The following is a 25,864-nucleotide window of genomic DNA, read 5'->3' as shown; positions in this document are numbered from 1 at the left end:
AGATGCTCAAATTCCCAGTGCAGTTTCATTAGGATAAAATTCTCACACTTCTGCTCTAGATATTTTTTTCTCAAAATGAATGCATTACATAAAGGTCAGTAACCAGTGTATACTTGGGGTTTTTTAATTGTATTTCTCTCTGGGAGGCAGAAGGTGGCAATAAATAGATACAATTAGAAAACACAAATGTTCTTTGCAAGACAAACTTCAGGACTAACACAAGCTGGCAGAAGCATTAACATTCATTTTTAAAGCTGATAATTCTTCATCCTAGGGTGTCTACACGCAGCATTACAAATTTGATATAAATCAGCTGCAGTGGCTAACTAGTCCTAATACAGCAGGTTACTCATAACATTTATCTTAGGCTCTGTAAAAATATACATGTTTTTATAGCCTAAAGATAAATTAACTCCTGTATATACAACTCATTTTCCCTACCACTAAAGAAAATTTAGTTTTAAGGGTTTACAGTAAACAGGAACATGACATGTCAAATTCAGGTCACCTTACTTAAAGAATTAATCCCCCTGATTTCAATGTGATTTATGTGAAAGTGAAATAAGTGGTATTTGGCTGCAGTACAGAAAGCCAAGAGTGATACATCCAAATGAACTGGAAGGAATCAGAATGGAATTACTGAAATTACAGACTGTAATTACTAAAAACATATTACGAAGTTACCATGTTTATGTAAAGAAGCTAAATGTAATTACCAAAACTATATTTAGCCCAGGTATTAACATTAGCATCTTTCATAAACACTTCCGTGAAGGATTTAATCATTAGTGATCAAGACCTCGGTGTTATGCTGGTTCCAGAAAACACTATTTCCAGCAGTAAGAGACCCCTTAAATCAAATCTCAGGTTTTGGTTCAGAGTCAGAATGCCACCTTCCAGATTGCTAACCTCAGTTCCTATAGCAAACGACATTTCCCTTTTTAATCTTCAATCAAACGACCCAAAAAAACTAATTCCAGCTGGCTTATGAGTCGTACTAAGCTTCAACTTCACAAAGAAAAGTTGAATATATTTGGTTTTGAGAATATTCAGTCCATTGCTTTTTCATGATATTTTATTTCATAATGACTAACTGGAAGTATTTTAATGTAAAATGATAAAACCTGATAAAAATAACACCTCAACTGGTTACACATTCCCAATTAATAAGTCATAAACAGTGATTTTTATATTCACTAATTAGCGTGATGTATGTTCCTGATTACACTTTTGTTAAACTTAGGTGTCAGCTTTTCCATATGTCCCTTCTGGAGGTCTGTAGTACTTTGGGAAAGCCATCAGCTGTATCATGTTGAATGCATACTTTCTGCATTTGACATTCTTCAGTACATTCTCTATGCGGCATCCTTCTCTAGTGAAAGGGGGAAAAAGTACAACTTCATGAAACACAGAATAAATAAATATGCTTTATTTGTTCATTGCAGAGTTTCAGCAACAGTTGAAGTAAAAATAACAAGGATTCAACTCTACATTTTTGTTTTCCACAAGTGATGATACATCTTACAAAATTAAATCCAAGGCCAGGCCCAGTACAGTTATTGCCCTCAGAAATAGGTGATAAGATTCCCCCCCAATATATTTGCCCTTGAGGTTTAAAGTTTAGTAAAAAAAAATTAAATACTTTAATGATACATTTTGTTCTAATTCCAGAAATATATTTGCCTTTTAAACCTTCTCATACTTTTTCCAAGTTGTTTGCTATATATGTGAGTACACATTGCCCTAAAAATGCGTATTCTAGGAATAAGGCATTTTATTAAGTCTGGCCCTAGAGATTTGTGAAGGAAAGTTTCACCTCTGCTTCATTCCCCATGTGTTCAGCTTTGCAATGAAAAAAAAGAGAGAATGGCTTTTCAAACAGCCCAATCCAACTCTCTGCTTTATAAAGGAAGGATGTTTGTTCACATACAGTACAAAAGTCACAAGTGCCAAAGTGGTGCATCAAGACATAAACAGGACTTTGTTAAAAAGAATATAAAAGTGTCTTGAAAGCAAAAGCAACTAAAGCAACGATTACAAACAGGTTAATTTCATTACAAAACAGAACTTACTCTATTCCATTTAGTTACTTGACAGAAAAGGGTTAGTTGTAGCAAAGTAATAATCATTTGTTAAACAAAAAAGATCCCATTAGCTAGTAACAATGAAAATGACACAATGGAAGTTAAGTCTCACAAACCACCACCCTGTAATATTTGTCTAGGGCTTAGTTTGTGTTGTGCAAATTCATTTTTAATTTTTTTTTTTTTTGTCAGACTAATTACTCTGGAAAGAGGGGTTCAAGCATTCAGGATTCCACATCTTCTTGTATACAGTGACAGCATTGTAAGTGGGCTTTCTTTGAGCTAATTACAGTGGGAAAGCTTTACCATGAACAGAAAGAGCAAACCAATTCACTCAATGCATAGTATACTTCTTAGAGTTCAGAAAAAAATAATGAAAACATAGTACATTTCAGACATTTGTATCTTAAAGACGAATCCTTGGGGTCTGAGATTGTAGAAATATTACAGCATAATTCCTTTTTCTAAAGTTAGTTTGTTGCTGTTTGTAGAAAAGAAAGGAACACAAGTGAAGTTTATTGATATTTGGCTAATAGCAAAGCAAGACTTAAAATAAGCCACACAACCAGCAAGTGTGAGCTGACAAGCAGCAAGGCGACAGGATAGAAGTGTCGAGAAGTTGGCTTGTTATCAGTTAGACAGCCTGTTTCGGGATCATCCGATTCATTCAGTGCTCCCTGGGTTTGTCTGCTGTTAAACAGGGGAAGTTAGGAACAAATAGAACAGCATTTAAACAGCAAAGAAAGCCAACATGTAGGTATTTTGACAAAGTGCAACTATATAGCCATTTCGATGAAATAGATTTATGCTAAGTACTTCCAATATATTTGTTGTGTTCTACAGCTGACATGGGAAGCACGATGACTAGGTGGCTAATATGTTATTAAGCCTGCTAGGTGCCTCGGAGTAGTACTCACAAGTTAACATTAAATAACTTTTGAGATGAACTATACTATCACTAAAATGAACACACACACCAAACAGAAATGAAATAAGGAAGTTTAAAAAAAAAGTTAAGGAAGCAAAGAAAAAAAGATCACGAATATGTCACAATGCAACACTGACAAAATAGCGTCTCCATGGTGTTCACAGGCTTTTCAGTCCTGCTTCACTATCTATTAGGAAATATATAGGCAGAAACAGAAAGGGCACAAGCTCTTTTTTGAAAGAATTAACAACTATTCTAAAACAGTTTTAAATGATGGTAAATTGACTTCTTCAAAAATTCATCAGTGCTGGTGACTCAGTTTTGAAGTCAACAGCAGTTCTTTTTATTTAAAGGCTCACACCTACATTCCTGTAAGAAAATTACCTTGTACCTTGTTCAGTCAACTCAGCTAGGAACTAATCTGCTTACAGCAAAGTTCTACTGAATCACCGTAAGTTGCGTGGTCACTTTCCTACCAGAGCAGCAGGGATAATTTCAAATCACTGCCAATCTTTTCTATTGTAGTCTTGGTAGCTTCTCTACAAGTAGAATTATGCATACTTCAACAATACCTCTTCAATCCCTCTGAACTTAACTTTATTTGTATACACACTCAGGAGTCCTGTTTATGGACTTCCTTTGGGCAGTAAGGACTGATAAGATTTTTATTTTTCTATTTACTATCAATATTCTGGGATGAAAGGATAACTCACCATTTTTCTCTGTGGACTTAAGAATATCCAAATATATCAGATTACAACACTGTGCTTTTTCAGAAGCACATGTCCCAGGTATGCTGTTTTTTCAAGAAAGAAAACACTGGCAGACAATAAAGAGGCTGTAGGACAGTAAAGGTAGTATCACACAGCCCCAGGTAAAATGAGAAGGGTACATCAACAGCAGCAGTCACTTCATCTTACAGAGAGCCTGCCTGACTCATGTGTTAAAAGGCAATGTTGAGTTTCTTGAGCTTGTATAGCAAGAGAGGTGCAAGAACTGCATTTACCGGTGGGATCCTAGGAAAGGGGCTGATCAAAACCATTCCTTGCACAATTTTCCTTTTAAAGAAGCCTTCCATAATAAGTTCTTAATTTCTTTCTTTGCTTTGAACATTCAATCTGTATGTTACACTAATAAAGAGCACAACCCATACTATTTTAAATAGCAAAATAAAAGATAAAAAATAAAATCCCTAATATTTGAATCTAGGTCAAAGCAATTACCAGTGTCAGTGTGTCTCCTGCTTTTGGTCTACAGTTTTCAAGTGTCCACGGATAGAACTTGGACAGAACTGAAACAGTATTTTAGACCAAATCCTATCAGAAACTGTCATGGAACAAAGCTAACCGTTTGTTATGCTGACTTTGTCAAGGCTGTGGCTTACACTGAAATAAAGAATTCTGTGTCCTGTGTCAGATCACTGCAGTTAACGCCTTTGTCCTAGGGCCCACCCCCAGAACTTCCTTCCTCTTCTGCTCACAGTGATAACGCTACCATTTGTGATCAGTTGTGAGGACTAACTGCATTGCTCTTTGTTAATTTTCTCCTTTATCATGTATTTCTACATACTTTTAAAAACATGCTGCTTGCCGTTTTTCCTTTTCGTTTCTTAATGTCTACAGGATCCCACAGGTCTGCCTCTTTGACCCTTTTGCACTGTCCCCTCACCCCTTTTCTACTCTTCGAGGTGAGCCTGCGGGTTTCAGCTTACCCCCATTATGCCCACAATTGAGAGCTGTAGCTCAACCCTCATAGTCCCATCTATTTCTTCCCAGTCACAGAGCCCAGGTGCTTTTGGGCTGTCCCTCTGGGTGTTTTCCATCACAGACTTCATATGTGTGCCTATGGCAGAGCAGATGCAGAGCCCAAACTCTTTTTTTCTCTGAGAAGATCCATCTAGGCAGCAGCAAAGTTCAGCATTCAGTAAGTTTGCACAGCCGCTGCATTAGCCACTGTTGGGTACTTCATTCTGGAAAGCCTTAGCTTTGCATGCCAATAGCTTATTCTAAGCAGGCTGAGTTACATGCTTGCAGGTTGCCCCTACAGGGATGAACCCTCCTACTTCTGTGGTGCGCCTTGTTCTCTTTTGTTCCATATCTCATTGACAGTGTGACTGTCTTACCTATGTTGCTACAAGCCCCATTAGCATCGGTGAGATTTATGCAGATGTAATGATGGAAATACAGATAAAAGCCATTTGTTCTATTATTTTTTTTCAATAGAAAAGCCTACAGTACATTTGTTCTTTGATATGCTGAAAAGAATGATCATTGCCTTTCAACATAAAAAGTCCTATCTTCCCCCCAGGAAAACCACAGCGAACAGCTGATGCACAGGGACTTCTGTTCCACAAATTAGTCACATCATTCTATGCATGATTCAATAAGACATCCTCAAAATAGAGCAAGAGGATCCAACTCCATTATTAGCTACCTAAGAACAGGCTGAGCGGAATACCTAAACACGCTTTTAATTTAAGAGGAATATTTGATCACGGTCAGATGCCTTGCTAAGCTCTGCTAATACTTTTCAATGCACTGCAGTGACAATGTCTTCTAACACATCTTAAAGTGTTCTCCGCAGTGACTAATGTATCCAGTTAAACAAAGTGAGGCCCTACGCCCAGCTGTCACCAGTGTGACAACACTGCTTCCCCTGGCTCATCAAGACCTGTAGAAGTTTTACTGCAAACAGCATGAATCCAGCGGGTGCCACATCAGCTGGATTTATTTGGCTTCTGACTGACACTCAGCACAACCAGAACAGAGTGATACCTGACCCTATCATGGTGTGAAGGTATGGCCATAGTTTTGGATGTTCTCTCCATCACAAACCATACTCGAACAGCTCTGAACTCACACCAAAGGGAAGGAAGAAGACTCCCAAAATATCCAGCAAGTTTCTATTTCACACACACACACACACGCACACACATTTTTAAGAGGAATAGTGAAAGCTTCTACATCCGTAATGTCTGCTGTCATGAACACCTCTCTAACCTATACTACCATTTTTATTCATTTACTTTCAAATTGTTCATTTGAAGCTTACAACATAGCACAAATACATCATAACAGCCAAGGGTGCTGTAAGTTTAATGACAATATAACCATTTCAGTCTGCCTTCTATCTCACTTGGTGTCTTATCATCTTAAACTCCTATTGGGATAATGCTGCATGCCTATCAAATGAGACAAAGGCAAAACAGCAGGTATTTTCTGTTGTTTTTAAATTCAGATGATAAATTGTTCAAACCTCTAAGCAGTGGAGCAGAGACAATGAAAATGGTGTGAGGAAAAAAGAAGCCTCTCAAGAGTCCTTATAAAGTCAAGCACACATAGGAGGGCACACTCTGGCTTTTGACTATCAGTCACACTGAGATGCCCGTGCAAGGTTTTTGGAGGAGACGCATTTTAACACTTTGGGATATACGCTTCTCTTGTTAGAACTTTTCCAGCTCCAGCTATTAATGATACTGGAAATGCTAAATTGTCCTAAAGCAGTGCTTCAGGTAGAATAGATAGGCAGCTTTCTATCAACGCAAGGATCCTGGGTGCTAGCAGTGACTTCATGTCTTAATTCTGAAGCCTGAATTCATGTCTCAGCACACGTACTTTGGGGGAATTTTCCTTTTTTTGCAGACAGACTCAAGCAAGCAGTTTCTGGGCCTGCTGGGTTTTTCTTGTCAAACTCCAGTGCTGACACAGAAAAATGGCAAAAATTAGATGCTTCTCTTTAATCCCATCCAACAATAGCAGCACAGACGTTTCTTCAAATAGAAGGGACTGCTAACAGTTCTCAATCTTACACAATTTTGCTTACTTACCCATTCTTTTTATTTAAGACTATCACAATCCAGAACTTTTAAGAAGCAGTTTCTCTACAGAGTGTTTCCAGCCCTCTCAAAGATTTTAAACAGAATAGTGTCTGCTTGCCTTTTTAAAAAAAAAAAATTTTTTTGGAGTGAAAGCAACCTGATTTCTACATTATACATGTTACTGTGATTCACTGAAATGCTTCAGAGGACAATCAACTGTTTCAACACACAGCACTACAGTTCTAGAAGGCAGCCTTAACTTTTTCAAAGGGGAAGGATGGGATCCTTGTGAACATCTCCTGGCCATTATGAAGATGCTGCACTATAACATGTAGAAGAATAAAACGTGATTCAGAAGGAAATAAATAGATCTCAGCCTAGTCCTGGAGGATTGCTGAATCAGAGCAGAACTCAGATAAAACATATAAAGGAATATTGGGCAACAACCCTTTATGCTGAAAGATGAAGTTGATACAATAAAACCTCCAATAATTTGCAAAAAATAAAAAGTGTTTCTGCTTTGTTTCAAAATGGAAGATATGGGAAGGGAACCATCAGAGACATTTTCCATATCAACGATCTTTACAATAATTATTTATCTGATGCATACTGTTGTCAATAACTTACAAATTTTTCCTCAAATCTAGATGGTATTAAATAAAGTAAAAGATGCAAGAAATCGATTTTTGCTGCTTATGTGATCCTATAATCTCTACTCTGGTTCAAAACAAACAACTCGCATTACTGAAGCTGATGAGCAGTCTCAGATCTAAGAATACTGATTAATTCAGTCAGTGATTTGGAGGCAGCTCCTATTTAAACATACACCAACAATACAAACAATCTAATATGTTTATCTAATTGTCACACTAACTGCCCTCTTTTTGTTTTACCTTTTGTACTGCAACTTTTTTTCCCTATTCTTTTTGCCTTTGCCAGCTATTTCCCTACTCCTTTCTTCTCTCCCTTGTTTGGTTATAAAAACATTACTTTTCTAATGCCATTATTTAGGAAATAAAAAGGAGAGCACACCATATAACACGAGGCTTGTCCACTGAGTTTGACCAAGCAGATTCATGATGTAGCCATGATGACATGACACCTAGATCTTGAAAAACAGTTAATATACAGTAATTCAGTTTTTTGTGCTCAAAACTATAGCACTGTTACTATGGGTTCTCAGTTTGTCTGGAGAAAAAGATTCCATTTTGAGAAATGGAACCCTGAAATAGCAGGGTGCTGGAGGCTCAGTTATGGTCAAAGGTACAGATTTTAAACACCATTACGGACAGGCCATAATGGTTCAGTAAAGAGCAACAGTACACTGTCTTACAGTAGTACTTAGTAAGAGGGAAGGAGACATTTGGTTTCCGTGCACACAACCACATCCTAGAAAACCCTATTGTTTTATGGTATCACATTGACAGACACGGATTCTTTGGACGGAATGGTGAAGACAAAATTCAATTTACACAGTTGCTCTCTTTCCTGTTGCTGTCTACATGTTCTCATTAAAGTCAAACTAATTATGAATGTTCAAATTTCCCACCAAGTTTTATCAGCTTAGCTGTTTTTGAATTTCCCAGGGCAAGCGAAGAGAGGCATGCCCCGCACCTGCAGGCAATAGAACAGCACAACTCACTCCTGCCTTGGGCTATGGAAACATCTCCCTGCAATCCTGCTCTGCTGCATCCTTCCTGAAAGATGTGGAGTCTTACAGATTGAACCAGGTATTCACAATTTATTATCTGATCGTATGTCCTCTCTAGATTAAGAAGACGACATTAAGTTAATTCTGAGATAAAATTTAGGAAAATACCCATAATTTTAAAATAAAAAGCTTAAAAGTACATGCTCATCTATTGTTTACTAGTATGCAATGATAGAACATCAGAGCGCCACTTGTTTGTTCACATGATTACAGTTTAACAACACCAAAGATAGTTCCCAAGTTACGTATTTTGTTATTTACCAAAATTAGAGGATATAGCTAGAGCTTGATTATTGTTTGGCATGTAATAAATTTCCTGAAAATACAGTCCTGTTTAACTGACAGTTAATACAGTACAGGTTAACTGACACCTATTCATGACATCAGACCGTACCTGACAGAACCCCCCCACCAAGAACGGGGAAGGTCTAAGAGAAATATTTTGACTTCTTGTTTATGAATGCAATTTTTGTTTCAATATTGTCCTACATTAGAGAAAGTCAAAGAGAAAATGCTGAAATATTAAATGCTAGTCTAAACACTTTTAGTTTGTTTAGGCAGCATTTCAGACAGATCTGAAAAACAGAAAAATTTCCAGTTTGGTTCATTCCGTCCCAAAATTGTTGGCTCACCAAAGAACAAAACCCCTACTGTTTGTCCTTGTTTACTCGTAACATACCATTAACTCTGAAGAATAGATGAAAGGGCAGCTTGAAGCTTTATATCCAATATGCACAAAACATATGCTATTTGATAATATACATCTCCATCAGTGTTAATCCCAACACTTCAGAAATCTCTGCTGGTTGCAGAAGAATTAATATTTTCCTTTGTGACTGATATGGAACACGCGCAAGAATGTTTTTTCCCTCGACATTAAAGAGTAACTATGTGGTAAAATAGTAATATTGACAAAATTCATACAGTGAAAATATAACAAAAATAAAGAAAACATTCCAGTTAGAATCACAACCCATTTTCCTCGCTGCTGCTTTTAAGGCACCTACACTAGCAGTTTAAACCCACCATCAGCAGTTCCCTGCCGCTGCAGCCAAACAGCAAAACCAAGTTCATGTTATGTGCCTCTGTCCCCTTATCTTCCAAAAGAGATTGCTGACCAGCGGCTGCCACATGGGAACAGTCCCTTAGTTGTGCCAACTCCCAAATTACCCAGGAACCACCTAGGAGAGTGCTAAAATCAGCCCAAATTGTGCCAGGAAACATTTAATAATTTCACTGTATAAAATTACAGAGATCATGTTCTAGAAACATTCTCCAGTTTACAAGTATGGGCAGAGGATTAAAGTGCTGCAAAGTCATTCTGGTAACTGTGTGAGAGATTAGCTTCAGAACTGAAAAGTGATGGGTTTGCAGGAGAGATTCTTCTTTACCTGTCAAGACAGCTGAGTGGTTTTTGAAACATGATTTTCACCTCTATTATACTCCAAGCAAAGGATTTGCTGTTTCATTCTACTGTTTACCAATACTGCTGTGCAGTATTACACATCAATTCTACAAAGGTTTCTCTTTTTATCAAAAAATATGGTTCTAATAATCTTCCCAGACACCCTTCTATAAAGTATTAGGATTACATATATGGGAAATTCTCGGGACAAAATTGCAAAATCTGTCCTGACAAACTTCTCTTGCAAAGTTTGAAATTCAATCCAACGTGCAACCGATATTAAAGCAAATGTGATCTATGTGTGCAGGAAAACAACCAAACAAAAAACCACAACCAACCCATAATCGCCCATTTCTTAGTGATCGGAGCATCTGTGAAATGATGACAACTAATCCTTCAACTAAGTTCTGAACATAAAAGCCATTTCCCTTCCATAAGGTTATGGCACTAGTATAATTGGCTAGTGAGTCACACCTATTTCCAGTCTGTTTCTGTCATAGCAAGGGATTTTTACCAAGGATGTGATTATATATTTAGCTCACATAGCACAGTGAAACATAAACCCATGATAAATTCTCTCTTTCATATGTCTTATCAGGTTTTAAATACTTTGTTGACCATGAAAAAATCTTCATGAATCATCCCTTTTCTTTTGGCAAAGATTTTTTTAGCCTTTTTTTCCCCATGGTGAGGACAAGTGGCAAAGCTGATTTAAGAGGCAGAAAAGGCTTGCTGTACAACTAAACAGTCACGCATGAAGAATGATGCTTAAAATCTGACATTAATTTCTAGATGTTCAAATCTATGGGTAGGACGACAAAATTAAGGTCAGAGAGACCTGTTGGTGTAAACAGAGGATCACTTAACGTATGTTGCATTTGTAATTCAGGTTATTTTAAGTGAGGCGGGTGTTGAACAGCAATAAGTATAAATTTGAATATTGTAACTTGGTGGTTTATACGTGCAACTTCAGTTTGAGATATACAAAAGGAGGAATGTGACTGCTTCTGATTAATGACAGCAATTCACATAATCTCTTCATGGGATTAACCAATGTGCGAGTCATAAAATAAACCACAGGAAAGATCTGAAAACTACTCTTCCATTTCAAGTAAATAATGCCAGTTCATTAATTACTTTCAACCAACATACTGATACTGTTTTTTTTAAAACACATTAACAGTTTGATATCTGATCCCAGCCATTCTTTGAGCACTAGTACCACACACAGTACGTGGGTGTATTTATGCAAAGGGAGTTAGTGCACATGTAGATTCCCCGATCATGAAAAATACACCTAAACCTGATTTTAGCTGGTGTACAACTGCTGGTACCAGGAGCACCAAATGCAGCAAAGAAAGCTCCCCTACTTAGGCTAGGTAGGGTGGCTAACCAAAACGACCTACCCAAAATTGCATAGGCTGGGATGCAGACTGTAGCAATCTGGAGATTGGATCCCAGCAGTCCTGTCAATAAACCACCTTCTTCTTTCTTTAGCAGGTTGATTTCAGTCATAACTACGAGACTTTTACAAAATGCAAGCAACATCCTATTTGAACCCCAAATGCACTACATTTTCCATCCACTTCCTTCGGAGCAAATGACAGGGCTGGGCTGAAATTCTCATGAAGTGCCTTGAAAGCTTTTGTTGTCCTTTCTGGTAACAGGTAATATGTAGAGACTTTGAAGAACAAACCCTTTCTATGGGAAAATAAGAGAGTGGATATGACTGTTTTCTCTTTACTTGTTTTGTTTTAGCATCTATTTAGAAGATGGCCAAAGTTTTTTGGAACCTGTTCTCAGAAGGAAGTACTTTTCTTCCCCAAGTACCAAGGAGGAGGACTAACACTGAAATCTTTTAAACTATACATTTGTGTATTTTTACAAGCTTTTTCTCTTTATTTGTTGTCACTACTCACATTTGTAAGGAAATTTTTACGTCGAATGCTGCTGCAGGTTTCTAAGTAAGTTTCAGACATACTCTTCCAGCTCCCTTCATCGTATCTCAAAAAGTGAGTATTAGCATAGACCATCACTTTTTAAGCAAAAATAGCACTGCACTGATGGGGAGAGTGAAGAGATGGAAACGCATACAGTTTTGCTCCTACAATTTCCAGAAAAAATGACCTTTTGAAGATTTGAGATCACTATAGACTAAAGATTCGGTAAGCAGCGTATTTACCTCCTGCATCCCTAAGCTTTTGCTAGCAGCAAGGAGTAAACAAACAAATTACAACACAGGGGCAAATATCTTCCTCTCTATAATAATGCTACATTTTCCTTACTGTTACAAAGAAATGAAGGACATGGTTTGGCTCAGTGCAGTCACAGTAATTCACAGTTTGCCAAAGATCAAAGATGCAGCTCTCAGGATATGCTCTATGAACTACGTTCAGGACTCCCTGAACAGGAAAAGAAGTGTTCACTACTCTGGCAGTATCACTTAATGATGAGGTAAGTCACTGACAGATGAAAAAAAAAGCCAATTTACTTCTTGACCTGGACTGAACTATCAGATACATTCTATTTTTTTAAAATCAGTTTTTTCTGTATTGCAGACTGTATTCTCTCAAACACACAATCAGTAGTGAGGAAACATTCTCACCAGCGTATCACTACAATGCCTTGAGAACTGCAGCTTGCAAAAAGCTACAGAAATCTGCCAGTTCCTGCAACTTTAGAGTCTCTGGGATAGAGATATTTTAAGAATGAATGTCCTGAAGCACATCCGCAGCAAGCTGCATGTGGAAGTGCACAGCAGTACAGCAGTGGGGCTTTCCACTAAAGGTGGTAATTGCCATCACTTACAAGTAAGCAGAATGTATACTATTTTAAAAAGGCTTATAACTGGGGAAAAGAGGGTGTTTTACTATGAAAATTCTAAAACGTGTAACATAAAATTAGAAACATCCAAGATTTTATGGAAAACTTATCCACCTGTAATCTATTATTATTTTCTTCTGAAGAAGCAGCAAGCCAGTAGCAATGTTTGAGTATTTCCTTCCTTTCTTCCCCAGAATGGGACACAGAAGGTAGCAGGAGGGTATAAATCTTCCCTCCCTGAGATGGTGCAGAGTTATCTCTGTCTACAGTGTGCTTTTCTACTCTATGCTTGTTATTTTGCATGCTGGAAGGAAAACAGTTGAAGAAACATTTCAGTAAGACATCATCTCATGGTGCTCCCACTTTAGATAAACACTGCACCAATTTCCCAGAAAAACTCTGTCTTTTGAAATAACTTCAGTGTCCCTAGAACATGACACTGAATGAGATTGTGCTGGGGGCAATTTCAGCACCTCCTATTTTACACTCTTTATAAGAATGCAGTTCTCAACCCAGTCAAGTCAGAGACATTAATCCTGGTATTGCTCATGTGTCTGGTCATGGATTTTTTTAATCACGAAGAAAAACAGTAACACTTATTCACGTGCTTAAAGTGTTTGGCTTGAGTAACTGTGAGCCAGAGGCCAGGTGGTCAAACAGAAAAATCTACAGTGCAGCCAAAAAGCACATAGGTTGTTAATTAGAAACACTTCATCCTCCCCAAATGCCCATTACAATGGCAGGCCTTAAGGAATTCTGCTTCCCTTTTAATTTCTAATAAATGCTAATGCCCTTCAATTATCTCGTAACATATCCCACATTAACCTCACTGGGAATGATACTGCCTTTCTGGGCCCGGTGAGATGTGTCAGCATTCACAGTCCTCTCTAGCACTTGCTCATGGCCAACGAACCATGAAAAAGTGCAGCCACCTACTCTAGTCTGAGCGGGCTGCTGCTCTCCTTGTCTTTGGGTTAATACCGCATTTCTGTGGCTGCTGGACAGCACTTACAGGCTTCTAGTAACTAAACAATTTCTCTCTTTAACATAGACTTACTGTACTGGTAAGAACACAGCAGAAACCAAGACTTTTAAACTGCTTAAATTATCCTCTGCCATGAACACAAATATATATGGACAGGTATGCAAAGTTCTTTTTTAAAAGGTCTCAACCATTCTCATAGTCCTACTCTCAATTAACCTTTACTAAAAACTAAATCAGCTTCACATCATCTCACTGGAGCCCAGCCTACACATGGAAAGGATGCTGGAATCATGCTTGTCTCATTTTATTAGTATTTAATTCTGTGTTAGTTAAAAATAAATTCTGTGATGTGCTATTAATGCGCTGCTACTGACAGCTTAAATAAAATCGATAAAACACAAAAGCCGCAATTAAACAGCAAAAGTAATTTTTAAAAATTATCACTGCCAAGCTACAGGCTTCTTTTGTTATCTCATTAATATACACAGGGGGCAGAGTTGGCTTGTGCACTGTTTGTGTACCACTGGGTTAATAATATCCTTCCTACTCTCTTACAACATGGTTAAAGCAAACAAGTAGCAGAAATGCTCTAAACTATTTTTGTTCAGTTTTGCTCTTTGCATGAATACTTAATAACGGCAGATATGAGATCCAAACAAAGCTAAAGGCATGTGAGTGCAGGACAGCAATTGCACTTGTCAGATGAGTATGTACATCAACGCAGACAGAATATTTTGGTGCATGAAATAATAAATGACGTTTTCCCAGGTATGGTACATAGTAATGAAATACATGCCGAACACTGTAGAAAATTTAAAACACGATAATCCATCCTAAGCTGGAATTACTCACAGCTAATGGAGATTCCAGTGGAAAAATGACAGTTTTACATTGGCCCAATAATGTTCTCTTGAGTTCAGAATAATTAACAACTGAAGAAGTAACAGACAACCTAAGGGCAAGGAAAGAGTTATCTACCAAACATTTGCTTCCCTAAAGAGGAGATACTTTCTTTAGAAAGCTTCCTCTCCCTCTCATTCATTCAAATGATTAGCTGCATATTTTTACTAAGGAATACTAGCTATAAATAAGTTATTTTTCAAAAATAAATACATCAAATCACAATGGTAGAAAAATTAGAACAACATTTACTGAAACACTGAAAAAGGTTTTGAAAAAACAACTACACACCTATCTACTTAAAATGCCTAAATATTTGCAGAATTCATAGTGTTCCCAATATTATGTAAGCTAAAGTAACTTTATGTCCAGAAGAGCTACCAAATTAAAAAGTTTATATATAAAAATATATATAAACACCAATTTAGGATAATGGCATTTTAAGTACACTGCTTAATGGCTACTGCTCTCTATGTAAACAAGGAAACTAACAAAAGTGGACTTTTACCCCCAAAATATCAAAGCATGCAGTAGTTATTTTATCATAAGAACTAAGCAGATAAACAAAGGAAGCAGCCCAAATATTGTAGCAGCTGAAGGTTAAACAACAATTTAATAGTGCACTTTTCTTCTTTTACTTTTTTTTTTTTTTTTTAAATAACTTCTGGCTTCCTTGACCCCACGATGATAATAAATAAATTGGTGTCTAGTGACAAATTTATGTTTAAAACACAACAGGTAGTGTGCTGAGGCCAGCAAAATCTCCCCCACACTAAGTTTTGCCTCTTACCTTTATTTTACCTTCGGTTGTTTACTAGGATAACTACAAAATACACTTTCAAGATCTGATCCAAATCCTTCAAAAGGCAACCCATTGTATACTCCCTAACCCAGAGTAGTAAGTCTTTAGGTGCCAAATTTAACAGCCCAGGCTTCCCATATGTCTACGGACCACTCAGAGGACGATTCAGAGCCCCTAAATCAGGTAGTTAACCATCCTCCAAGGTGTGCACTGGGAACACGAATTCTTAACCTAGACGTTCACACAATAGGTATCTAAAGTTTTATGATAGGAACAGCTTGATTACGTTGCACTGAATTCAATGGGCTTTGGAAAAAAATTCTCCAATGGTTAATTGCCCAGTGTTTTTTTCCTGCCATCTTTACAGAGCTTTATGATCTCCAGCCCATACTTGCACTACCACTGCATCACTTACAAAATGAACCACACAAGCCTCAGATTTTCTTTCCAGCACCATAAATATGGTTGAACATGATGGCTAACAACATAAACTTTCAAGCTCACTTGACTACAGACTATTTTTAAAGGACAGTCTTGATTTTTCTCTGTAATGTGAATAAAAGAAAAAAAAAAGATTTATGAGCAAGCAATTGTCTGTTCTGGGCTATGTTACAATGTGGTACAGAACATTAAGCTTCGCAACAAGATTAAATGTCTTTTTATTTCTCTTTTGGCATTCCATACCCAGTGGAGTATGGATAGCAAGTTTAAAGTTTTTATTTTTGCCATAAAAGATCATTAGACTTTTTCCTCTCCATTGTAATATGTATTTCATTTAATAAACTTTATAATTAAAAAAACCCTACTAAAACCACTTCTCTGTTCAAGGATTACAATTCAGAGGGGGTTAATTTAGTTCCATTACTTTTAACATCTGTGTTTTAAGTTGCAGATAGCTTCAAAAGTAGCTATCGAGGTAATACATTGCCTCATTTACAAAGGAAATTGGATGCTTAATTCATTTTGTAATGCAGTAATAACAAATTGGTAGTATTTGCATAAAGCAGCCCACCGTAATAGCAGGTGTGGGCCCTGTCTGGGAAAAGGTCTTTTGACTTCTGCTAGCCCAGTGCGGGCTCGTTACTCCATCTGGTTATATATTACCATAGAGATCAGTGAAGTTCGCATGACAGAAAGCCACATTTGGGAAGGTTTGTTACCTCACCTGTGCCTAGAAAAGCCAAAGGCACTGGGAGAGGATGCTCTTCAATTTAACTAATTGCGTGGACTGTTAGTGGAGAACAGACTGGCCAGAAAGGATGAATCACAGCATCATCAAGATCTGCGTTCCCTTCCGTGCCCGCGATATGGCTGCTGCGGCTGCTTGGAGCGGGGGGCGAGACAGGCCTCACCAGAGACCTCTGATGGCAAATTTCTAGCCAGCGTTTTTGGTGTAGTGCCTTTGACTTTGCCAGAGCTATTCCAGTTTTATTTCAGGTAAAGGCTGTTTGTCAATGAGTATTAAACGTATGGGGCACAAACCAGTATTTTAGAAAAGACGTACGTGTCCAAATTCAAAGAATTTGAGGGAGACGGCGGCTGTTATCACCACAGTGATACCCACCACTGGACTGCACAGCTGGAATTGTGAAACACGTTTGTGAGTTTTGCTTTCCAAATGGTTTTAATTGGTTTGATCATTCTCTGCTTCAGAGGATCAGTCTCTTTGTCTTACTAACTCATTATTTCCTAGAATTATCACATCATGACAGTCACAACAATTATCTTTTCTTCTTTTGGGTATGTATTTAGGTAGGTCTGATTCAAACCTAAGAGCTGAATTCCAAATGTTCTTACTATATGAACTGTAACAGCAAGCAAAGCAGAAAATTTCGGTTTTTAATCTGCTCAAGAGACAAACACTCTCAGAACAGAGCCATGTCTGGAAAATACCTGTACTGTGTCTGAGCACTTGTATAAGCATGCAGGAGATAATCAAAACTGTGAGTTCAAGTTCATTACCACCTCATTTCAAGTTTTACCTTGGAATTAAACTTAAATTGAGACTGAAATGAGTTTTGTTATCCCTATTGTGCTGCACAGAGGAAGATTCTTCGTGACAGCAGGAAGAATGATTGCCTTTGGGACTGAAAACATAGAATTTGAGATACCTCTGTCACAAAATAATTAAAAAAAAAAAATCAGCTAAGACTACAAATACCTTTCTAGACTACAGTGCTATGTGTTTGCTCAGCACCCTCTTACCAGTGAATACCCATTGTCTGAAAGTGAGGAAAAAGTGTCCCATTTGAAAAATGCTAATTACACTCAAGTTTCATTATCCTCCCTGAAACACCAAGAACAATAGCTCTATCACATTTTATGAAGTGACCAAATTTTCCCAGCACTTCTACCTCAGTAAAATCTTCATCTACAAACAAGTATCTTCACCTGAAGATAGTAAACCTACAGGGCAACACAGGACATGAAGGTCTCAAGTTTCTTAATTAAATTTTAATTGCCAGTCAAAGCATGCAAAACAATCAGAAACCACAGTCATACAGAAATAAAGTACTCTAAAAACTGATTCTTGTCTTGGAAAAATATCTGTAAAGTTTGTAAGTCATTTTTCAAAATTCATTTCATTAAGTCACATAATAAAGCAGCAACATGCGACAAAATGAAATGCACCAATTCCTACGTTTCTGCATTTTCTTTGACTATAATTGTGTGTGTGCGCGCATGTTATGTGCTATACCACACAGACCAACATACGTAGGAGGCAAAACTTTGCTGCATGCAATGTTGCCTTGTCAAGGCACCACCAAAAGGTGATTTCAATCCTCTTTAGCCAGAAAAATATTTTACTGACTTTTAATCTACCAGATTAAATTTATACAAATTACAGCCAGACAGACAATAACCTTGGTCACAAAAAATACTCTAGCACTTCTGTAGAGCAAAGTAAGTGCGAAGTGTAAGGCCATATCCACCCTAAGAGCTTCATGAAACAAGATAATTTTCCCTTCCAGAAAGAGCCGAAGGAAGTTGCAATGAGAACAGAAGACAGTATCTTACAGAATGCAGCAAGGCAGGTTAACGGGGAAAACCAATCCTACAGAAGTAAAATGAATACTCTTCTACTTGGCAGCACCTCTTGGGCCACTTTCACTGCACAAGAGGGAAAATAAACAGCATAGTAGTGGTCTGAGATGTACTAGCTCACTTAAAGAATGAATTCAAGTAGAATCTTCACATGGCAAATGATGTTAATCTGTGTAACAGAAATGTCAAACTATATCTAAAGAAATTATCTACAAATTTGCTGATAATACCGTTGTAGCAGCAAATTTTTTACAGAGAAAGAGGACATAGGGAGCAACCTTCTCCCCTAGGCAGCAATGCAGGAAGAAAGCAAGAGAGGACTTTATTCAATATGATGCTGAGGGAGGACTATCCACCGACCCTCAGGCAGCTTACACACCAGTTCAGCAGTGTCCAGGAGGGAAAGAGGCTTTAACTGTGCAGCCAGCACTGCTGCATGTGATATGTCAGCATGAACCCAAGTAGCAAAAAGGAGGGGGAAGAAGGAAATTATTAATGTGCAGAATAGTGAATGTCAGTAAGGCAACGAACCTTATTTATAAGTATTGCTATTGCACATTCAAGTACAGCAACACAACTTTTATTTAAAACAAACCAGACAATGAGAAGAGTCTCTGTTCAAGAAAAAGTAGATCCAAATTCAACTCAAAGATCAATTTCCAACAAAGTGGAGGACTGTGTGGTCATGAGTGAGTGACTTGACATCTCTATACCATCCTCTCTCCGTTGAAAAGTGAAAAAGATACATGTGCATGTCTTCATCTCACCCTTTGCTTGTCAATTATAAGCTTTTTGAGTCAAGAACGTTTGACATTAAGAAGTGTTTGCACATCTGCTTAAATCTCAGCTCTTGACCTACTTCTAATACATTTAACTAGTGATTATTAAATGAAAGGCATTTAGTACATACGCAGCTTACCACGTTAGCAGTTGCTACGTGCGTGAGAAAGTGAAGAATACAATACAAATAAGAAACAATAAGGTATTAGAAAGTTTCACATTTCCTTCAGGAAAAAAACTCATGTCACACCTTTTTTATTATAAGATCTTAAATGAGAGAGAAGACATCTTAGAAATACCTAGCAACATAAACTAGTAGCAACATGTAAGCAGGATAGAGCATATTGTAATTGAACATTGATGACAACAAAAGGTGAAACAGCAAGCACTGAACATGACTTTTTAAAAACTCATGAATAAATATTCTAACCAGTTATAACCAATATTATCAAAGCAGACTTCTGGAATTCCAGAATCAATTCACGGACCTTTGAGAATGAGATATGATTGTAACTGCTTGCCTTTGCCTGATGCTACTTTGATCATTTCAAAACCAGCTAAAAAAAAAAAAGCCAAACAAAAACCCAACCCAACCCAACCTAAAGGTGTTGATTTTTATTTCCTGGCTGAAATGTATTATGAAAAACATTCCACAACAAACTACTGTGGACACTCCCATCTTCTGCTTATCACACCACCACAAGGCAGTTTTGCTGGAAGTTGCTCAGCAAACCTTTCTGTTGCTGATTACTTTGTATTCTGTAGATGCTCCACTGTCAACAGTTATGAATGAGCTATAAATAGATCTAAATAAAAAAAAAAAAAATCAACAACTTTGGAGCAGTGAGGAGTGATTTTTGCAAAATGCATATAAAAAACAACATTATTTTGACAAGAATGATACATTTTCATCAGACTTGCCAATTTACCCAAGACACAAACTGTTAATCAGATGATCCTAGAGCAAGGTCCTTCTTATAAATACATGACTATGTGATCAGATTGCTCCTTATTCCTTTCTTTTTTTTTAGTAATCTAAACAAGTTCCTTATATCTGACAATGCTGACTGTTGACTGGGGTGGGTCTGTGGCTGAGGAGAAAATATTTATTTTTTTAAAGCAAGAGGCAGCTCATTGATCTACTGCTGATAATAATTAGCTGCTGCCTTTTTAGTCTGCCTTCCTACAGAAGCAAAGATTACATGTTAGTGCTTGGTGCGAGGGGAAGGAAGATGCATCTGTGTATTCTCACAACCTTTGGGCACATTGGCCGAGTTCAGCTAAATTCAAATGAAGGATAAGAAACCTCAAAGATTATTATGTTCTCACCACTGTAAGGAAATACACAGTCAAGCTGCAGACAGACATGGTCAAACGGGAAGGCTGTAGCATGAAACTGCTGCTGCTTATACACCAGTAAACCCGTACGATGAATGAGAGGAGTAAAAAGAGAAGGAGATTTCTTATAAATGCCCAACTGTGGACAAACTTCAGTTGGGCCTCAGACAATCATTCCCCAAGAAAGTCTATAAACCATGAAAGGATACAAAAAACTTCTAACGACCCTAAGAAGAGACACAAACCTGACCTCATACTCCTTCACTGAGCTAACTATATGGTAAGCTTTAGTCCTGTCAATAATAGTATTTATATTAAAATTACAGAAGTTTGGAATATTTCAAGAGTTATCAAATTACCCCCCAAAAGTGCTATTTTCTCCTTTAAGGAATAAAAAAAGAAAGGCTACAAATAACTGATTCAAAAAAAGAACGATAACCCCTAATACCACAATACTATGAAATCTTTTACACAAGGGTAAGTGAAGCTTCCGCATACCACAGGCAGGGGTATCTCCTGCCTCATTAACAGGTAATCTAACTAGGAGGCTTGGTCATAGACCCAAAATATTTAATCCCATGACAGGGAACAGTGATTCCCTTCCCACCCTCTGACCTCCCTGGTCTATGGGACTTTAACCTTGGCTAAGCCTTGCCTGGGATCCCAGGACCCTGCACAGGTAGAAACTCTGCTCTGGCATTAGGAGAAGAGCCAGGTGTTTCTCCCTCTGCTGGAAGACAATACGCACATGGCAACATCCAGGCTGGGGAGAGGAGATAAGCTGGCAGGGAAGTAAGTCCACAGCAGAGCACAAAAACAGCACTGCAGATGCACAGCCAAACTGGTGCCCAGTGATTTTGGCATTAGGTATGTTTAGAGTCATAATACAACTACAGCAACACTAAGTCCCAGGGCTGCAGAAACCACTTTATATTGTAACAGTAGGAGTCAACTGTGGAGTGATTTGGCTGTGCACTTTGGGAGGACTCCAACCTTTCTTTTGCATTAACCTCTTTATAAACACATACTTCCTATTCATACAGATTATAGTAGAGGCTTAGGCTATTAAGAATGCAAGTTCCCAAAATTATCTCCCAAATTTATCTCTGAATGATCCAGAGAACAGGATAGCAATATAATGCTGCTGGCTCTGTTACTGGGTGTAGTTCCAGCCAACTACAGATAACATCATGGAAGTAGGCAATCCATAATAAGTACATAATAGTCCGAATAGAAACTCCTTTGGTTACTCCACTGCAAACAGCTACCAGGACTTGTACTGCAGGGAAACACTGAGAAACAACTTGCTGGTGCTAGCTACACCAGTGAAAGTCTGCCAGTGGTTGCTGTAATGATGAGGACACATTTACGAAATGTCACTCACCAAATCAGAGCTGCCACAGAAAGTAACAACTAGAAACCACTATTAAAACTCACTCCTGAACTGAGCTGAGCAAGGCTACTGTCAAAGGAGTTCTTCAAAATGTCATACACCAAGGTGATACTGCCGGAGTAAAAGAAACAAGGAAACACTCACTGAAAAGAGCAAACAAATCAGCAGACCAAAGAGGGGTGGGGGGGGGAAGCAGGGAGCTTATGGAAGAAAACTGGAACAGGGATGCTGGATGAGAAGAGATGATGATTATCTGAGCGGGGAGTATTCCTACGAAAGAAACTAAGTTGGATGAAGGGATTAAGGGAGCCTAAAATGAGAGCAAAAATAGACCTAGAAGTGTATTACCTGCTTTCTACATAAGCCAACTAGAGCTGTAGCCCGACACTGCATCATCTTTCTCCTGAAGAAATGCAGAATCTTCTATTACAAAACAACCTTTCCAGAATAGCAGCTAGTTGCTACTCTTCTGTGTCCCCTCCAACTTCTCCATAGTCTGTACATGGCTGGGACTGCAGGAAGGAAGTTACAAGCTCTCCCTGCCCATGTTATATTATTCTGAGAAGAATACTGTTTTAGAGGCAGACAAATTCTTGAAGAGATTGGATCCGTGATAATTTTAACCAGCCATTGTTTGCTATTACCACCTGCTTATTCTCATTTCCTGCTCCCTTCTTATCTAAATTTTAGACTTGCCAGTCTTGCTTTTCCTGAGAGATTTAGCTGTATATGGTCAAAGCCACGGTAATTCAGCTGTGGCACATGGAGTTTTAACAGATAATAAATATGCATACAGGATTTTTCCCACACACTCTCCCAGAAAATCTTAATAGAAGTGAAGTATAATAGGAAGAAACCTAGTATGACTCACTCTGGTGAGTATAACGCATCTAGTTTCTGATTTCAGGTAAGACCTAGTCTTTCATGGAAGTTCTGAATAAGCAATAGCAGAAGCACTAAAGCACCAAATGAATGAGGCAATTAATGAAGTCTTCCATCGACGACTAGAAGAATCTCAAAAGTGAACACCAAACAATATTTTCAGATAATCTGATTGCTTGCATGCTAGATTTGCCTAACCATGGCGGGTGAAGTCCAGGAAAACTATGGTCCTGTAATCTATGTATGACAAAAGTGACAGAAACACTTTACATTAGAAGAGCTTTTTTAGGAGTGCAAATAGTGTAAACACTTTCCTTTTCCTTTTTCAGTTAATCAAGATGCAGTCCTTAAATTCACTGCTGCACTATTAAGGATCCAAACACAGACTGTGGTACTAAATGGGAAAGCAGATTTATTGGATAAGGCTTTTTCATTTGGCTGGTTTTGAAAACTAAGTGAACATAGTGTGTACCTGGCAATTAATTACACACCTTTCTCACTGTCTATACTGAATAATTAAAACATTCACCGAGAGGGAAGGCATAGCTCAATTCCCTATACTCTCATTTGGGTCAAGATATGGCAAATACTAATACGGGCTAGTTAACAGATCATTTACCCTGTCGATATCTGAGTGACAAATAAAAAGTACAAATCAGAGCAGAAAAACTGAGAGTAGAGTGAGGCTTTGATCGGATTTCCATTAAATCTGGTTCTCCTTTGGGGAACTGTGTCATATACATCCTTAAGTCAAAGGGCAAGGACTCCCTTCAGCAAAAAGATCACAGGGAATCAAGGTTTCTTTCTTGTTGTCACAAAACTAAAACCCAAACATGGCCAAACATTTTCTTTTTCAATGGAAAAGGAACTTTTTTTTTTCTTTCCTGTAATACACTGCAATTGATGTATTAGTATGTTTTACTACTTGGTAGTTGAAATTTACTGTCAGGTTCTGAGCCCTCTTGAAGTCCCCACCTTTCCTATGTAATCAATGAAGGAGAAGCAGGTGCATTTCAAGGACTTGCCCCCTAATGCTGGTGTCAGAATTTAGAGACAATACAGATTGCTTATGGTCCTACCTGCCCCCCATGGGCTGACAGGAAAACTAAGCATTTACTTCAGAAATTCTGGTTTACTGCCTGCTGAAAAGCTAAGTGTTTCGGTGATGTAGCCTGGGTCACATCTCTAAATATTCCTTGCAAAGAGTGGCAAAGGTTTTTACTGTTTTCCCTTGAACACTCCCTTCTTCCCCAGTGATTAGTCTAAGAATATTATTATAGGTTCCAGGGGAAGGGCAACTATAATTAAGGTTACACAATGCTTTCCATGAAGATTCTCCTTTCAATTGTTAGTTCATTTTGAATGGATAAAACTCAAACTTACAATGTCATTTAAAGAAGAAAAAAAATACAGCTTTTTTCTTTTTTTTTTTTTTTTTTTTTTTTTTGAGATGATTACTAGTACCTCCATGCTGAAGGGCAGGATTTGATATTCTGCACCAAGGTAATAAAGGTGTGAGAGATGTAACTATTGTAAGAGCCTGCTCCTGCAAGAACCTCAAATCGCCTCTTCCTAACAAAGGCTTGTTAAAATTCAGCAGGTACATGCTTTGAAGATGCAATCTATGCTGAACGTCTGCCAGGTCAAGGGGTTGGACAAGACTTTTCCTTGCTGTTCTTCTCCCTGGCAGATGATGACCACTGCAATATGAAGGAAAAGCAATGAGGCAGGAGGAATGTCTCTGCTGTTCCCTCTATATTGTTACTGAGGCCAGTGCCCGAGCTCTGAAGAAGTGAAGACAGACAAAGGCAGCCACACGTGTCGCAGAGGAGGAAGGAACAACCAGAGGGAAATATTCAAGCAATAGTCTGGTGAAAAAGAGGAAGATGAGAAAGTTCTCAGGACTCTGACTGGGGTGTTGATCAGAAAGAAGTCCGAAATCAGTATTTGGGAAGAAGTTGGAGAAATGAGGTACAGGAGAAATGAAACTTCTGCAGTCAGCTAGAGAACATCCCCCTGCAAAACACAGACTTGAACATCTGACCTCAGTGAAACAGACAAAATGTGTCAGACTATATTACAAAACAACTGCCAATTTCACTTACTTAATTTGCCCATGTAGAAGCCTGAACCTCACCGATGACCTTCCTGAGCCTGATATGCTGCAAATAAAGTGTGTTTGGGTTTCCTTTCTTTTTTTTTTTCTTGGCTTTTTCTTTTTTTAAAGTCTTAAAAACCAGAGAATTGCTTTAAAGACACATTATAAAGATTAATTCTGTGAAATTGAGTACTTATATTAGAAAACCTTAGCTTTAACACAGCCTTTTCAAGCTACTGTTTGATACTTTGTCCACAATGGTTGTCTGCAATTCTCCTCCTCCTTCCAGAAGGATGCTCAGAAATAGACCTTTATTCTAAAAGACTCCAACAAGGTGCCAATTGCATTGATTCTTATTACATCTTGTGACCACCTCTCTCCATTTTGTTTTCTTTTCCTCTGCATACTGTTGCTATTTTAAAAAGTAGTAATTTAGTTTAAGAAAACAAAATTGATGGTGATTCAATGCACCAAAACTGGACCTTGCTGATACTTGATGCCAGGCCTCTTCCAGTACATTAGGTAATGTAAATCTTTCCATCTAAAGTTTGTACCTCAAAATATAAATGTTAAGTTTCTAAAGAACCATAGAATGATGGAAAAATCTATGTTGGAAGACAGGCTCTCCCTTTTAAGTTTTGTTTACACTGCGCGAATACTCTCAGAAAAAAAAGATGGCGAAGGTCAGATGGGCTGGAAAAGGAAAAGGTTAGAGGAGAACAACTCTTCTTCTGCTTCTGTGTGACACTTCATGTGCTGCATCTATTGCCACAAGCTCGCAGGGTGAAAGCTGGGAGGTGGGAGAAAGGCAGAGGAAGATCTGCACGTGGATCCCAGTCTTTCATGCTGTCCCTTTGCTCCTCCTTCCCAGTC

At 38.0% G+C, this 25,864-nt stretch overlaps 1 protein-coding gene across 4 annotated transcripts in view; it reads right to left on the bottom strand.

The window, feature by feature from the left end:
- Positions 1–1,170: 1,170 nt before the first annotated feature.
- INPP4B (inositol polyphosphate-4-phosphatase type II B) overlaps positions 1,171–25,864 on the bottom strand; it is a 290,171-nt gene continuing 265,477 nt past the window's right edge. For 2 of the 4 annotated variants that reach the window (XM_050895911.1, XM_050895913.1), the window contains one exon: positions 1,171–1,372. In XM_050895911.1, the coding sequence (XP_050751868.1) occupies positions 1,240–1,372 (133 nt within the window). In that variant the 3' untranslated portion in view covers positions 1,171–1,239. Of the gene's footprint in view, positions 1,373–2,599; positions 2,775–25,864 lie in introns of those variants that run through there. The other 2 variants (XM_050895915.1, XM_050895912.1) reach the window with 2 other exon arrangements.

Source organism: Gymnogyps californianus, chromosome 4 (genome assembly GCF_018139145.2).
Source record: "Gymnogyps californianus isolate 813 chromosome 4, ASM1813914v2, whole genome shotgun sequence".
Lineage (NCBI taxonomy): Eukaryota > Metazoa > Chordata > Aves > Accipitriformes > Cathartidae > Gymnogyps > Gymnogyps californianus.
The sequence above is the reverse complement of the archived record's forward strand: the minus strand, read 5'-3'. Positions and strand labels throughout refer to the sequence as shown.